The sequence below is a fragment of the Lactuca serriola genome, chromosome 8 (genome assembly GCF_051521515.1).
Source record: "Lactuca serriola cultivar US96UC23 chromosome 8, Lser_US96UC23_V15, whole genome shotgun sequence".
NCBI classification, from domain to species: domain Eukaryota; kingdom Viridiplantae; phylum Streptophyta; class Magnoliopsida; order Asterales; family Asteraceae; genus Lactuca; species Lactuca serriola.
In genome coordinates this window covers 77,510,981-77,524,152 of record NC_136415.1, presented here as the reverse complement: position 1 = coordinate 77,524,152, position 13,172 = coordinate 77,510,981, and the positions used below count along the sequence as shown (strand labels likewise).

Genomic DNA, 13,172 nt, shown 5'->3' with positions numbered 1-13,172 from the left:
TGACTAGTGGATTCAGTTGAACGGGTTTGGTTTCGTGATGAACCGAATCACCTGGATCCGTTGTGTTATTTATCTGTTCGCTTAGGTCATTTATTTCTTGGGGTATCGTTGATCCTGTTGCTGTGTTGAGGAGTTGTTCTTCCAAGTTCTCTACTTCCTCAAAACATCAAACAACACATGAGAATTAGGATTTCCTTCACCGTTACTCTCCCCTTGAAGGGAAGACTCAGAAACTCCCCCTGTGTAGTAGGGTTCAAATTCACGAAAAGAAACATCAAGAGATATGTGCATCTGGTTAGTGAGTGGGTCATAACATCTATACTCTTTTTGGAACTCTGCATAACCCACAAAAATGCATTTCGTCGCACGTGGATCAAGTTTTCCGCGTTGTTGTTTTGGGATGTGAACAAAGGCTGTGCATCCAAATACTCGAGGTTCTAAGTTTGGAATAGAAGGAACAACCAACAGTTGATGAAGTTTCTGGTGGGGATTTTGAAACTTGATTACTCGTGAAGGGGTGCGATTAAGAACGTATGTTGCTGATTTAACTGCTTTACCCCAGTATGATTTGGGGACATTCATGCCAAACAAGAAAGCACAAACAATTTCTAGCAGTTGTCTATTTTTTCGTTCTACGAGACCATTCTGTTGGGGTGTAACAGAGTTTGAGGTCTGATGGTGGATCCCGTTGTCATGACAAAACTCTGACATGCAACTATTCATAAACTCTCCTCCGTTATCAGATTGAAAAACTCTGATACGTTGTTGGTACTGATTTGCCACCATTTTGTAAAAAGCAACAAACCTGTCAAAGACCCCATTTTTCTTTTTCAATACAACTACCCATGTCATGTGGGTACAGTCATCAATAAATGTTACAAAGTATCGGGATCCAGAAAAAGAAGGAATCTTTGCAGGACCCTACACATCCGAATGAATTTTCATAAAAGGAATAAGACATTTATTATTACTTGGTAAATATGAAACATGGTGACTTTTTGCAAGTTCACAAATGTTACAATGAAATTCAGAATTAGTTATACTTGTAAATAAATAAGGTTGCAACTTCCTAAGGTAACCAAAAGATAGATGTCCTAATCGGCAATGCCGTAACCATACAATTTCTCTTGCATTCTTCACTCCTCTGATTTGATTAGCATGATCTAAACGTTTGCAGTTTTCTCTAGTCTCTGTTAGGTCCAAGTAATACATTTTCCCTTTTCTAACACCATAACCAAGAGTATGACGAGTTAGAATGTCCTGAAATACGCAAAAAGAGGGATGAAATATCACTGTACATGCAAGTTCGAGGACAATATGAATGATAGATAGGAGGTTATATGAGAGGGATGGAACCACAAGGACAGAGTCTACTGTTAAGGAATCAGATAACACTACCGGGCCTTCACCATTGACCTTAGATATTGAACCATCAGTTGTTGAGACACCGTTTTGGGAAGAGGTTTTAAGGTTTTTTTATAAGTTTTGGATAATTAGTCATATGGTCAGACGCACCTGAATCAATTATCCATGTACTATTCAAAATAACATCATGATTTGTACCTGAGTGTGCTATGTTTGCAGTTGCATTCGGTTGTTCATCTTCAGTAGTAGCCACAGTAGCTCTGCTCACATTCTTTCGTGGTTTCTTAGTAAAATCCCACCAATCAGGATATCCGATCACTTCATAACATCTCTCCTTGCTGTGAACTAATTCTCCGCACACATTACATTTTTTATTCACATAGGAGTTTGGTTTACCTGTGGGACGACGAGTGTGAGGACCATCAGGTACAGGAGCAGACCTGCGTTGAACAGCTAACACGGAGGCTTCAGTAGGAATTGAGCGTCCCATGGCTTGTTTTTCAGATTGAACTTTCCTAATGTATGCATAACTTTGTTCCAGTGAGAACTTAGGATCCTTACGTAGTATTTCTCTTCTTACCTGGTCATATTCATGATCAAGTCCACTCAGAAACATATGCACCCGCAACCGCGCCATCATTGATGTCTCAAGAACAACTGTTGTTACATCATTGTTTTGAGACGCAACTCTTTGATCGATCTCCTGGAACATGGCTACCAATTCATTGTTGTAAGTAGGAATAGGTCGACCATTTTGTTTTGCTTCAAAACACTTTTTGTTCAATTCAAAGATTTGAGTTTAATATGAGTCATCATAGAAGGTTTTCTCTACTGCATCCCAAATGTCTTTAGCACTCGGGAGACGAATGTACCTATTCATAAGGGAAGTTTCCATGGAATCAATTAACCAACTTTTTACCATCTCATTTTCTGTGGACCATGTTTCATATTCAGCAGAGTTCTTTGAGGGTTCAACTTTTGCACCGGTCAAGTATCCAATCTTCCCTCTTGCTCCAATACGCATTCTCATGAGCGGCTCCCAAATGGTGTAGTTGGATTCGTCCAATGAAAGGGTTTTTGGAAAAACAGAATTATCATGTTGGGTGTAGTGGTGGTGGATGATTTGTGAGGATAATTGGGTATTTGGTTCTTCAGAGGATTGATTTTCGTCAGACATCCTTGAAAATTTCGAGTTTGGATTTCAAGGAATACAAGGGCGAATGATTCATAATACAATTTAGGGTTTTTGTGTGAATTGGATCCGCTCTGATACCATGAAGACACAGAGCAATTTGGGAATTGTTTTCTATTTCATTCAATCGAGCAATACAAATATATACAATGGAGAATATGAGAGATATGGAAACAAAATATACACAACCTAAAATAGGAGATACTAATTGATCCTAATTCTAGAGAAAATATACACGAGATATTATTCTACAGAAACAAGTAAACATATCCTTAGAGTCCTTTAAAATTTTCATAGATCTTGATGGAAAGTAGATTGTTAAGAGTCCAAAGTAGAACTCCTCTTCCAAATCGCACCCAATGAACATATCAACAACTTCTGATATCAACCCAACCAGAAAACACCATGAACGCAAAACAAAGAATCTGGATTCGAGCGGACATGTCGCGTGAAGCCCTGTACACGCCACATTCTTCTTGAAAACATAGGGTTTCGAGAGAGAGGAGTATAGCTGAATCAAGGGTTTGTCTAGTGAAAAACTCATCAAAAAATCTGACCATTGACCCCTCTATTTATAGGGAAGGGGTTTTGAACTCTTTGGAACAATTATCCTAAGTTTGATATTATTCTAAATGATTTGACTTTAAAATCTTTACACTTAAAGTCCTTAAGTCTATAAATTTCCCATTAATTAATTAAACCCTTAATTAAATAAAAAAGTAGATCCCAATAAAAAATTTGTGTCATCAGTTGCTTACTTTCTATCCTTACGTTAACCCAAAAGTACCCTATGATTAATAGTAATATTACTAATTGTTGTGATTGTATGACTATTTCCAACAATTGAATATGTCGCTGAAGCTTGTGTAAGCTTGCCTTCACTCCTGAAATTTTCCGGTTAGACTATCGGTGTTCTATAGTAAATGTATTTTCCCATTATCTTGTGGAAGCATGCTAAAACTCGCTCCCCCCAAAGCCTTAATATTGGTGCCTTATTGAGAATCGTAGGAATCGCTATCTAAGCTTGTGCCAAAGTCGCTTCCTCATTTTCAAGCAACTTCTTTTTTTCTTTTGTTTGGAACGTTGTTTTATTTTTCTTTTCATTATTTTTTTTTGCTTCGATGGTTGAGTTTCGAAAATGACTTTTTCATCATCCTTGAAAATTTAAGTTTGAGAAGGTTGGGGTTGCCGAGATTGGAAATGGTTTTATGTATGGCCGACATGGGCCGGTTTAAGTCGGTTTCGACCTAAAACCAAACCCAAACCAAAGAACATCATTTTCTAAATATTTGAACCCAAACCAATGAGTTTGGTTTATCGATTTTCGATTTTTTCACTTGGGTTTTTGGATTCGGTTTTAGTTTTATGACTTAAAACAAACCTCACACCATTTTTAAATTGCCTCCAGTAATCATTTTTATTAAGTTGAAGATGGCTGTATTTTTGGTCCCTCGAGCGATGTAGGACTCCAAGATGAGATTTATATAAAGGCGGATGTTTATATAGGGGAGGAAATATGATAATTTTATATACATTTAGCGTCGTGGGATTGGAAAAAGAACAAATGGGTGTATACAAGTTTCGAAACTAGGACATGTTTCATAATCCTCCAACCTTAACCACCAAACCGAGCTTCTATTTTTGTTTATGATATTGATAAATTATTCATAAAGAATGATTAAATATATCAGTATTTTAAATGAATAAGTGCAAAATAAGGATATAATGATATAAAAATGTTCATATTTGATAAATGCAGTAAAAATCTAGATATAATCATTAAAGAACGAAAATGGAGGTAAATATGCAGTAGATACAGAAGAATTTCAAAGATACCATAAAAGACGGGGTTAGTGCTGCGGAATTTGAAGATTAGCGATGCGGAATAAGGTTTTACTTCGGGAAGATTCTATAAGGATAACGGTTAGTGCCAATACTTAGCGCAACTAAGTTTATTTTTCTATTAATACGAGATTTTGACATCTAATAAAAGTGTGCAAGAAAACCCTTTGAGGTACGAAAAAATAACCTATATTTCATACTAAAAGGCATAAGAGTTGCATATGTGATTTAGAAAAAAATTGTTGAAGAAAAGTATGAGGTTTGCAATTTTTGACATTCTTATTATTTGTTTTTGATGTTTTTCTATAAACGTGAGAGGCTAAAAATCTTCCCTTTCACTTAAATGTGGAAGAACTAATGTACATTGGTGTAATTATGATTTTGAAGTTATTAAGTTGATATAAAATTGTTTTTTGATCAAATCTTCTTCTTTACTTGTCAAAGTTTTCGATTTTTATTGCTTATATTTGAGTTGCATATAGTTTAGACTACAAATTTGATTGTTGTGAAATATCTTAATAGTTTTTTTTTTATCTTAAACTATTAGGATTAGTGATTTAACCAGTCCAAGGTTTAGGTAATATTTATTAGTAACTTTAACATCTAAGAGAGCATTGGTTTAACAACTTATGCTAGGTTTAATTTTATGAACTTTAAGATTAAACTCTTGATTAAATCATAAGTAGTTTCAAACAATTAATTGGTTTTTATGTTTCTAGTTTTATGAACATTAAATTAGTCACTTATTAATCATAAAAACTAGTAATTAGATCATGCTTATTAGTATAATTAGTAAAATCTTTATACTTCATTGCACTATCTGTAACGACGTAAATTTAAATATAAATTTTTCATTTTTAAATTACAAAAATTCTCATAAAACATTTCACAAAATCCCAATAATCAAATTAACAAAACACAATTTCATAATTGTTTGATTAATAATCCAGGATCCTCCAAAAGATAACTCTTTATCTCGTGTGTACAATCGAACCTCGCCTTCCCGTGATCCTGAGAAGTACCTGAAACACATAACACATAACACGATAAGCACGAAGCTTAGTGAGTTCCCCAATATACCACATACAAGACATATTAGCCACTCAAGGCTATAACTCGGTGGACCCTCTGGTCCTAACTCTGTGGACCCTATGGCCCTAACTCTGTGGACCCTCTGGTCCTAAGCTCGTTGGACCCTCCGGTCCGGTCTGCTTAAGCCTTCCGGCCTCATAAATCGTTGGACCCTTCGGTCCGGTCTATAAATTCCGCATAGCATAAATCACAAAGACATAATGCATAGCATATCACATACAACAGGATAACATAATACTCAATGTAAGCACATAAGACCTTCCGGTCACACATAACTACCACTCAAGGTAAAGTATAGTGAGAAGACTCACCTCGTATGGTGAACAGATCCTATAAATGCTGCTGCTATACTCCGGCTTCTATCACTAAGCCAAACCCACAAATAACCCCATTAGGATCTAAGACCAACCTTCTCATATTATGTTTAAACATGGTACACCAACCTGGTCCATGAATAACTCAAGTCCATTTGGCCCAACCATAGCCCAATTTTCCAAATTAGGCCCAAACCCCAAAGCCCAATAGGAAGGCCCAACGCAAGGCCCAAGTAGAAATTAGGGTTTTTCACATAAATTGACGATTGGTGTTAAGTATTTCTCACTTAACCCATTAAGGTCTTAACCCATTAAGTCCATTATTCCACTAATATATCATATAAAAACTGTCATGAGTTTATCTTCAGTCCACTGGTCCAAACGCGGGCCCCCAATAGGCCCAAATCAACAAACCCAAAACTAGGGTTTTCTAAACCCTAATTAGGGTTTCTAGCCCAATCACGAGCTAACCCGGTCCACTACTAAGTAATTGGTCTAACTAGGGTTCCACTAGGTCAACACCACTCACTACCACCTTAGGTAGTAGTGGTCAGTGGCGGCTCACGGCGGCGGCCACCACCATACGGTGGTGGTAGGGGTTTTCCGACCACACAAACCACCATACAACTTCAATAATTCGTGAAAGCAACTATTTCACTCAAACACAACTCAAAAACACACCCACAACCACCTCTCATGGCAGCTGGCGGCGGCAGAAGGCAAAGATGGATGGCAGCCACCATCATGAGGTGGTGGCAGTGGGTTCTCAAACTCGAATGTACAAAATTCACACCATAATTATCGAAAACAACCAATACAATTGAATATAAGCACAATCAGCCACCACTTGGCATCACACTTCGCCGGAAAAATAGAAGAAACAACAGCCCAACTGCCGCCGACGTCGGCCATGACGCTCCCAGCGTCGCACCCACACAAAATAACGAGGGAGAGAAAAAAGGTGGGTTACGGTGACTTACCGATGGCTCTCCAACTGTTCTCCACCCACGAATGATGAGCTAGCTTCGCTTTGATCACGGTGGCCCTTCCAGTCGCCCATGGCGACTCCGACCGGTAACGTCGTTGTGGCGGTGCTACATTAGCGAGGTAGCTGTTGGCGGCTTTATCCGATCGGAAACGAACAAGAAGGAGGTGTGGCGGCTGTAGTGTATCGCTCTAGGTTTAGGGTTGCTTCAATAGAACAGGACGTGGGGAAGGGATACGGGTTAGTCCCGTATCTCATTTCTAACTTTGTGCCAATTCTCCAAATTTGGTCCCTCCTCCTCAAAACATTTTCAACTTAAGTACCATATTTACCAATCAGCCCCCTATATTTAACAATTCATTACAATACAAGTTCCAACAATTACCAACCAGCCCCTGCCTCTAGAAATATTTACAAAGTGGCCCAGAAATTACACTTTAACCCTCGAAATCCATAATTAAATCAATTTGCTCCCCAACACCAACACCCCACTCAATATTATTTAATTCAGGACTATTATCTATTTATAAATCTTTATCTACTTATTTAATCGATAAACGGGATGTTACACTATCATATATCCACCATTGAAAATTAGGATTTGAAGTTTAAGTAGAAGTGCTTCTAAAATTAGTATCTTAAACTTTGTTATGTTCATTAGTTCAAATTTATTAATCTAGATTTCAATTAAAGAACACCCCTTCCTCCATTAAAAAATTTCGTTTCAGTTAATTTAATTTGTTATTAGTCATACATGTTCCCATTGAGTTCGACTCTCTTATTTACCGTAACTATACAATATCTTATCCGGTTCTTTGCTTGTGTGAGTGTTGGTTAAGAAGTGTTAGATAAATGTTTTATAAATTTAAAACTTAAATAATTTTTAGTATAAAAATCTCACATCAGTTTACAATTCATTGAACACTTATATACATATATAATTCAAAGAATGCATATATAACATCCAAAAATACGATCAAAATAATTTTCAATTTAAGTAATAGATAAAATAATAATTTCCCATAACATCCAAACATTTGAAATGAACTAGTGTATCAATTTATCATAATCAGAGTAAAACATCATAACAAAATCCCAATGGTGTGTGCAATGTAGTCATCCCGAGCTCTTCTCATTGGAACCAGAAGTACCTGAAACGTAAACTGAAAATTGTAAGCACAAAGCATGGTGAGTTCCCCTAAAATACCACATACCAATCATACAATAACATATAGTGGGCCCTGCCCGGCATCGAGCTGAGCTCGGTAAAACGGGCCCCACCCAACATACAATAACATATATCAAAATAAACACATACACATGCAATAATCACAAAGATATATAGCATACATATATCCATCAGGCCCCGCCCGACATCGGGCCTTAACCCGGAAAACATATAAACACAACACATGCAAGAGTCACGGAGACAACTAGCATACTAACAATATAATATAAACATGGTCCGACCTTCGTGCCTTCGACCCATTAAACCGGGTAAGAAAACTCACCTTGAATGCTGAAAGATAACTGGATAAACACCGGCCCCGAAAATCAGCTTTACTCGACCCCTAAACAGAAACAATCCCTTAGATACCGATCAATATTTCAAAACCCCATAAGGATCAAACTTGGTCAAAGTCAAAGTTAAAGTCAACGTTCCGAGTTAACTCAACTCACTGAGTTGTTCTTCAACTCGCCGAGTTTCCTCATTAATTAACAGAATCGTGAAAAGCCAGTCCAACTCGCCGAGTTCACCCATGAACTCGCCGAGTTTCCACTTTAGCCAGCAGAATCGGGAAAAGTCGATCCAACTCGCCGAGTTCTTCAGGAAACACACCTCTTAATCCATTAAGTCACTATTCTCGAAACTAAAAGGTCCACCACTCAGATCTAGGCTAGAATATCGACTAGAAGGGTAAAGTTTCCAACTTTACCCTTAAGAACCATCCTAATGGGTAAAGAACCCAAACCCTAAGCTTAAAAGGTTAAGGGTTAAACAATAAACACTTATTCACCAAGACAAGAACCAAAAATACAGATTTGGTCCTTAAAGGCTGCAAACACATGTAAAATTTCCAACTTTACTCTCAAGTATGCTTGGAAGAGACTCAAGTGTTCAAAAGAAGCCATAAGATGGACTTAACGCATGCATGGAGCCCTTAAGACCATAAAGTTGACACCTTTATGCCAAAAGAGCTCAAGAGGACCAATGATCTGGAAGAATAGCAATTGGGACGATCTTCAACCCCACCAATCACCAAAACATGGCTAAAAGTCTCAAAACTAACCCAAAAAGAGATCTAATCAAATATTGAGCAAGGTTAGAAATTTATACCAGAAATATGCTGGAAATGAAGCAAAAAATCAAGATCCTGAAGGCTCCAACTTGAATCACCACCTTGCACCAAACTTCTCTTTCTTCCAATGGCTTCAAACACACCAAAATACACTCTCAAAGGGATCAAAACACTCAAAAAGGCTTTAGGGTTTCAAGATTAGGGTTAGGAACTTTGGAGGCTGGAAATGAGGCCAAAACCTGCGACTTAAGGTGTTTAAATATGGTGCAAAACCCTAAAATTAGGGTTTCCTCCAGAGCGGTCAACTCGCCGAGTTGCCTCATGAAATCCCACGGTTAAAACAACTTCAACATGTCGAGTTGGGGCTTCCAACTCGACGAGTTCTACAGGAGAAATGCAATACTTTGAATTAAAATCACACAAAAAAATAAGGCGTTACAACATCTATTTTATAAAGTTTGATTCGGTTTTTGGTTTCTCTCGATTTTTATATTGCTAAAACTGAAACCGAACCAACTTTTTCGGTTTCTAAATATTACCAACCCAAATCGTCGATTTATGGATAAGAGTTTTCTTGGAATTGATTGGGATTGAGTTGTGGGTTATTATTGGGGTTTTGTTGAAATATGTTGATGTTGAATTGTAGGGTGGGTTTGAATTGTTGATAAGGTGTTGTAAATGCGCTATTGAAATTTGGTTGTTATTGAATTGATGTTTCTTGTATCAAATTCATAAACCATTGGCTTTAATCATAACTAGAAGGGTACTCTCGCTTCACTACGGGTCGGAAAAGTTGTTGTCGTGATTCAAGTTTTACGGTACATATTTGTTATTAGATTGTTTTTTTAAACATATATATTTTCATTATATTTTTCAACATAAGGTGGTTTGTGTAAAAAAGAAAAAAGTATAGACAACATTTTATTAATTGGAAGATTTATGAAGAAGAAAGAAACATATAAAGATCATTTATGCAACTTTGAATTCAATAAGCCAATTCAAGAAAGAAGCATAGGTTCCTTTAATTCCATTCGCCTATGCAAGATAGTATACCCCATAATGTTTGCAGCCAGTCAAAACCATTTAATGGGAAGAAAACCCTCAGCTCAAACCAGGCGGTAAGGGCTCGACTTGAAACTGCCAATTATACATAAACCAACACGGGTTTTAAGTTATACAATAATTTAGGATGTTTGCTTTTTTCAATTTTTAACTTATAAATTAACTGTTGTTAAATTGACACCCTTAGATATTCTATAAATATTTTTTATTAAAAGTCAAATTATAATTAACTATTCATAATTTATTTTTTCAAAAAACAACCGGTCTTCTTCAATTCTTGATAGTCTTGTTGATGATCCAGTTCTCCAGATCACAACAATTCATATCACGTAATACAGTATTTAGATAATATCTGTGATGGACTTAAATATTTGGGTCCTTGTGAGATTAGCCTTAAACAATGTACATATGGCATACTGTCTGGATCGGGCATTATGTTATTACTGAAAAAAATAATATCAGTCACACTTATATAAATATATTTATAATTTATATTCTTTTAAAAAATGATATGTTTTAAAGATATTTATCACAATAATTTCAAAATAATCACTAATGGCATGTTCTCATATGGTCAATAGTGGCGTCGAACGAGCCGACGACAATGCAACACCTACGAAACAGCATTTTCTAAGAACTTTCTCCTATCCAACCAATCACATCACGCCACGTTTCCTACAACATGTGTTGACCACGATAACACACAACACCCTCCCACACCATATATCAATCTCCCACACAGCGCTCTAATGGAAGCAGCGACTTATTCCTTACCTCCTTCCATTGAACCTATCGTCGTTTTCAACGATCAATCATCTCGTTTCTTCTGGATATACCCGTCGTTGAAAGTTGAAACCCTAAAAGGTTCCAGTTCTTCATCTCAATTCCAGTATTCATACTTTCACGTGGTTTTTAAGGTTAGGGTTTCGTCTAAACCTGAAATCTTAGATTCAAAATTCGTGTTTCTGTATCTCTGTATCTGTATGTGTTGAGTGTTTTTCTGTTTCTGAAAAAAAAATTATGGAGTTCAATGTATCGGATGAGTTTTTGGGGACGGTGGCTCCGTTAGTGGTGTATTGGTTGTATTCTGGATTTTACGTGTTGGTTGGATCGGGAGAGAAGTATCGATTGCATTCGAAAAAAGATGAAGAAGATAAGAATTTGGTTTCGAAGACGACTGTTGTCAAAGGTGTTCTTCTCCAACAGGCTATTCAAGCTGTCGTCGCCATTATTCTTTTCACAGTAAGTTTAATTGTTCCTAATATGCTTATTTTGAGAATATATAACTTAATTTGTTGCAAAAACTTGATTTGTACACGATGAATGAATGACAAATGATTCCTCTTTTGGAAAAAGTGGTTTAAAATTGGTTGTTGGTATGGTTCAATCAGTTACTCTGCCTTTACCAAAACGTAAGTGATCATAAATACTATGCTTACTGATTTCTTCCAAATACGAATCTTCAATGGAGTTGGTATCAAGTTAGATCCTGTTAATCATCCATAATTTCTTCATCAATAGTTATAATTTCTAAATTCTGTCTCTATGTAATTTCATCTTCTAATCTTTTAGGATTTCCGATCTACGATTTAGGTTACTGGAAGCGATGAAGATTCTACCACCACCAAAACCCACTCACTCTTTGATCTCGCAAGACAGTTCTTCACAGCAATGGTGGTAATCGACACCTGGCAATACTTCATGCATCGATACATGCATCAAAACAAGTTTCTATATCGCCATATCCACTCCCTTCATCATCGCCTCATTGTTCCATACGCATTTGGAGCTCTTTACAATCATCCAGTCGAAGGTCTTCTACTGGACACCATTGGTGGAGCACTTGCTTTCCTCATATCAGGCATGTCCCCTCGAGCTTCCATCTTCTTTTTCTCATTTGCCACAATCAAAACAGTTGATGATCATTGTGGATTATGGCTTCCTGGGAATCTTTTCCATGTGTTTTTTTGGAATAATTCTGCTTACCATGATGTTCATCATCAACTTTATGGGACAAAATATAACTACTCACAGCCTTTCTTTGTTGTTTGGGATAAAATATTTGGGACTTATATGCCTTATTCACTTGAAAAGAGAGAGAATGGTGGGTTTGAAGTAAGACCTGTAAAAGATGTCAAGGATGAATGATTCTTTTCTATGGTTAATAGATTATATATGTATCACTATGTTTGCATTCACTGTTTAAATGTTTAAGTATATTTATCTTGTCATCATAAGTGTCCAATATATATATATAGTGTCTACCAATTTTGTAAAATATTGGGATTACAATCTTCTTTATTCTTTTTTGTGTATTGTAACTAATGTTTCATTTATGTTGATGTTTGTAAACTTATTGATAGCTAAAGGGAGTTTTTAAACATATGATGCAAACTTATTGTCATTTCTTTGTGAAAATGATGAAGAATACTTGGGGTGCTTAAGTGCTTTTGGTTTATGGGTTCTGATGGATTGGAATTGGAATTTGAGATTCCATTCCATGGCATGTTTGGTTGCCAAATGGATGGGATTCAAATTGTTGGGAATTGTTTTAATTCCATGTTTGCTGGCTTTTTCACCATTCCTAGAGGATAGCGGATTCCAGGGTGGAAGGAATTGAATTGGATTCTTTCTTTTTTTGTAAATGACCAAAATACCCTCATTGTATATACATTAATGAAAAAAAACTAAGACTTCAATTTATTTATATATACAAAAAGCAAAAAATGTTTGGTTACTAACTTACATTATTTTAACCATCTAATGAGTTGTTATGTTTATAGTTTATATGTGGATCCATGTAAGCAAATTGTGGCATAAAAGTAATCCGCATGTGTGATGATGTGGACAATGACATGGCAATAAATCATGCCATGTCATCATTTTATAGGTTTAAAAGTAATTGCTCTTTTGGGTGGAAGATAAATTGCATTGTCTATAATGGTAAAAAAAGTTAAGTGTAATGCTATGAAACCTCTATCAACCTAACATTTCATTTTGAGATACAAAATTTCTTTTGG

General features: G+C 36.3%; 2 protein-coding genes and 1 long non-coding RNA gene across 3 annotated transcripts; 1 reads left to right on the top strand and 2 right to left on the bottom strand.

The window, feature by feature from the left end:
* Nucleotides 1–150: 150 nt before the first annotated feature.
* On the bottom strand, nucleotides 151–2,542 carry LOC145067081 (uncharacterized). The gene is made up of 4 exons (XM_079014296.1): nucleotides 2,285–2,542; nucleotides 1,550–2,137; nucleotides 1,120–1,260; nucleotides 151–921 (listed from the first exon to the last, which is right to left on the bottom strand). The coding sequence occupies exons 1-4, from the start codon at nucleotides 2,540–2,542 to the stop codon at nucleotides 151–153; spliced, it is 1,758 nt and encodes a 585-aa protein (XP_078870422.1).
* Nucleotides 2,543–5,234: 2,692 nt separating this feature from the next.
* Nucleotides 5,235–7,087, bottom strand: LOC145071173 (uncharacterized). The gene is made up of 2 exons (XR_013690274.1): nucleotides 6,786–7,087; nucleotides 5,235–5,421 (listed from the first exon to the last, which is right to left on the bottom strand). It is a non-coding gene; the product is annotated as an uncharacterized LOC145071173 (long non-coding RNA).
* Nucleotides 7,088–10,896: 3,809 nt separating this feature from the next.
* On the top strand, nucleotides 10,897–12,430 carry SBH2 (sphingoid base hydroxylase 2). The gene is made up of 2 exons (XM_079014515.1): nucleotides 10,897–11,394; nucleotides 11,746–12,430. Exons 1-2 carry the CDS (start codon nucleotides 11,173–11,175, stop codon nucleotides 12,298–12,300), a joined length of 777 nt encoding a protein of 258 aa, XP_078870641.1. The 5' UTR covers nucleotides 10,897–11,172; the 3' UTR covers nucleotides 12,301–12,430.
* The last annotated feature ends 742 nt before the right edge of the window (nucleotides 12,431–13,172 follow it).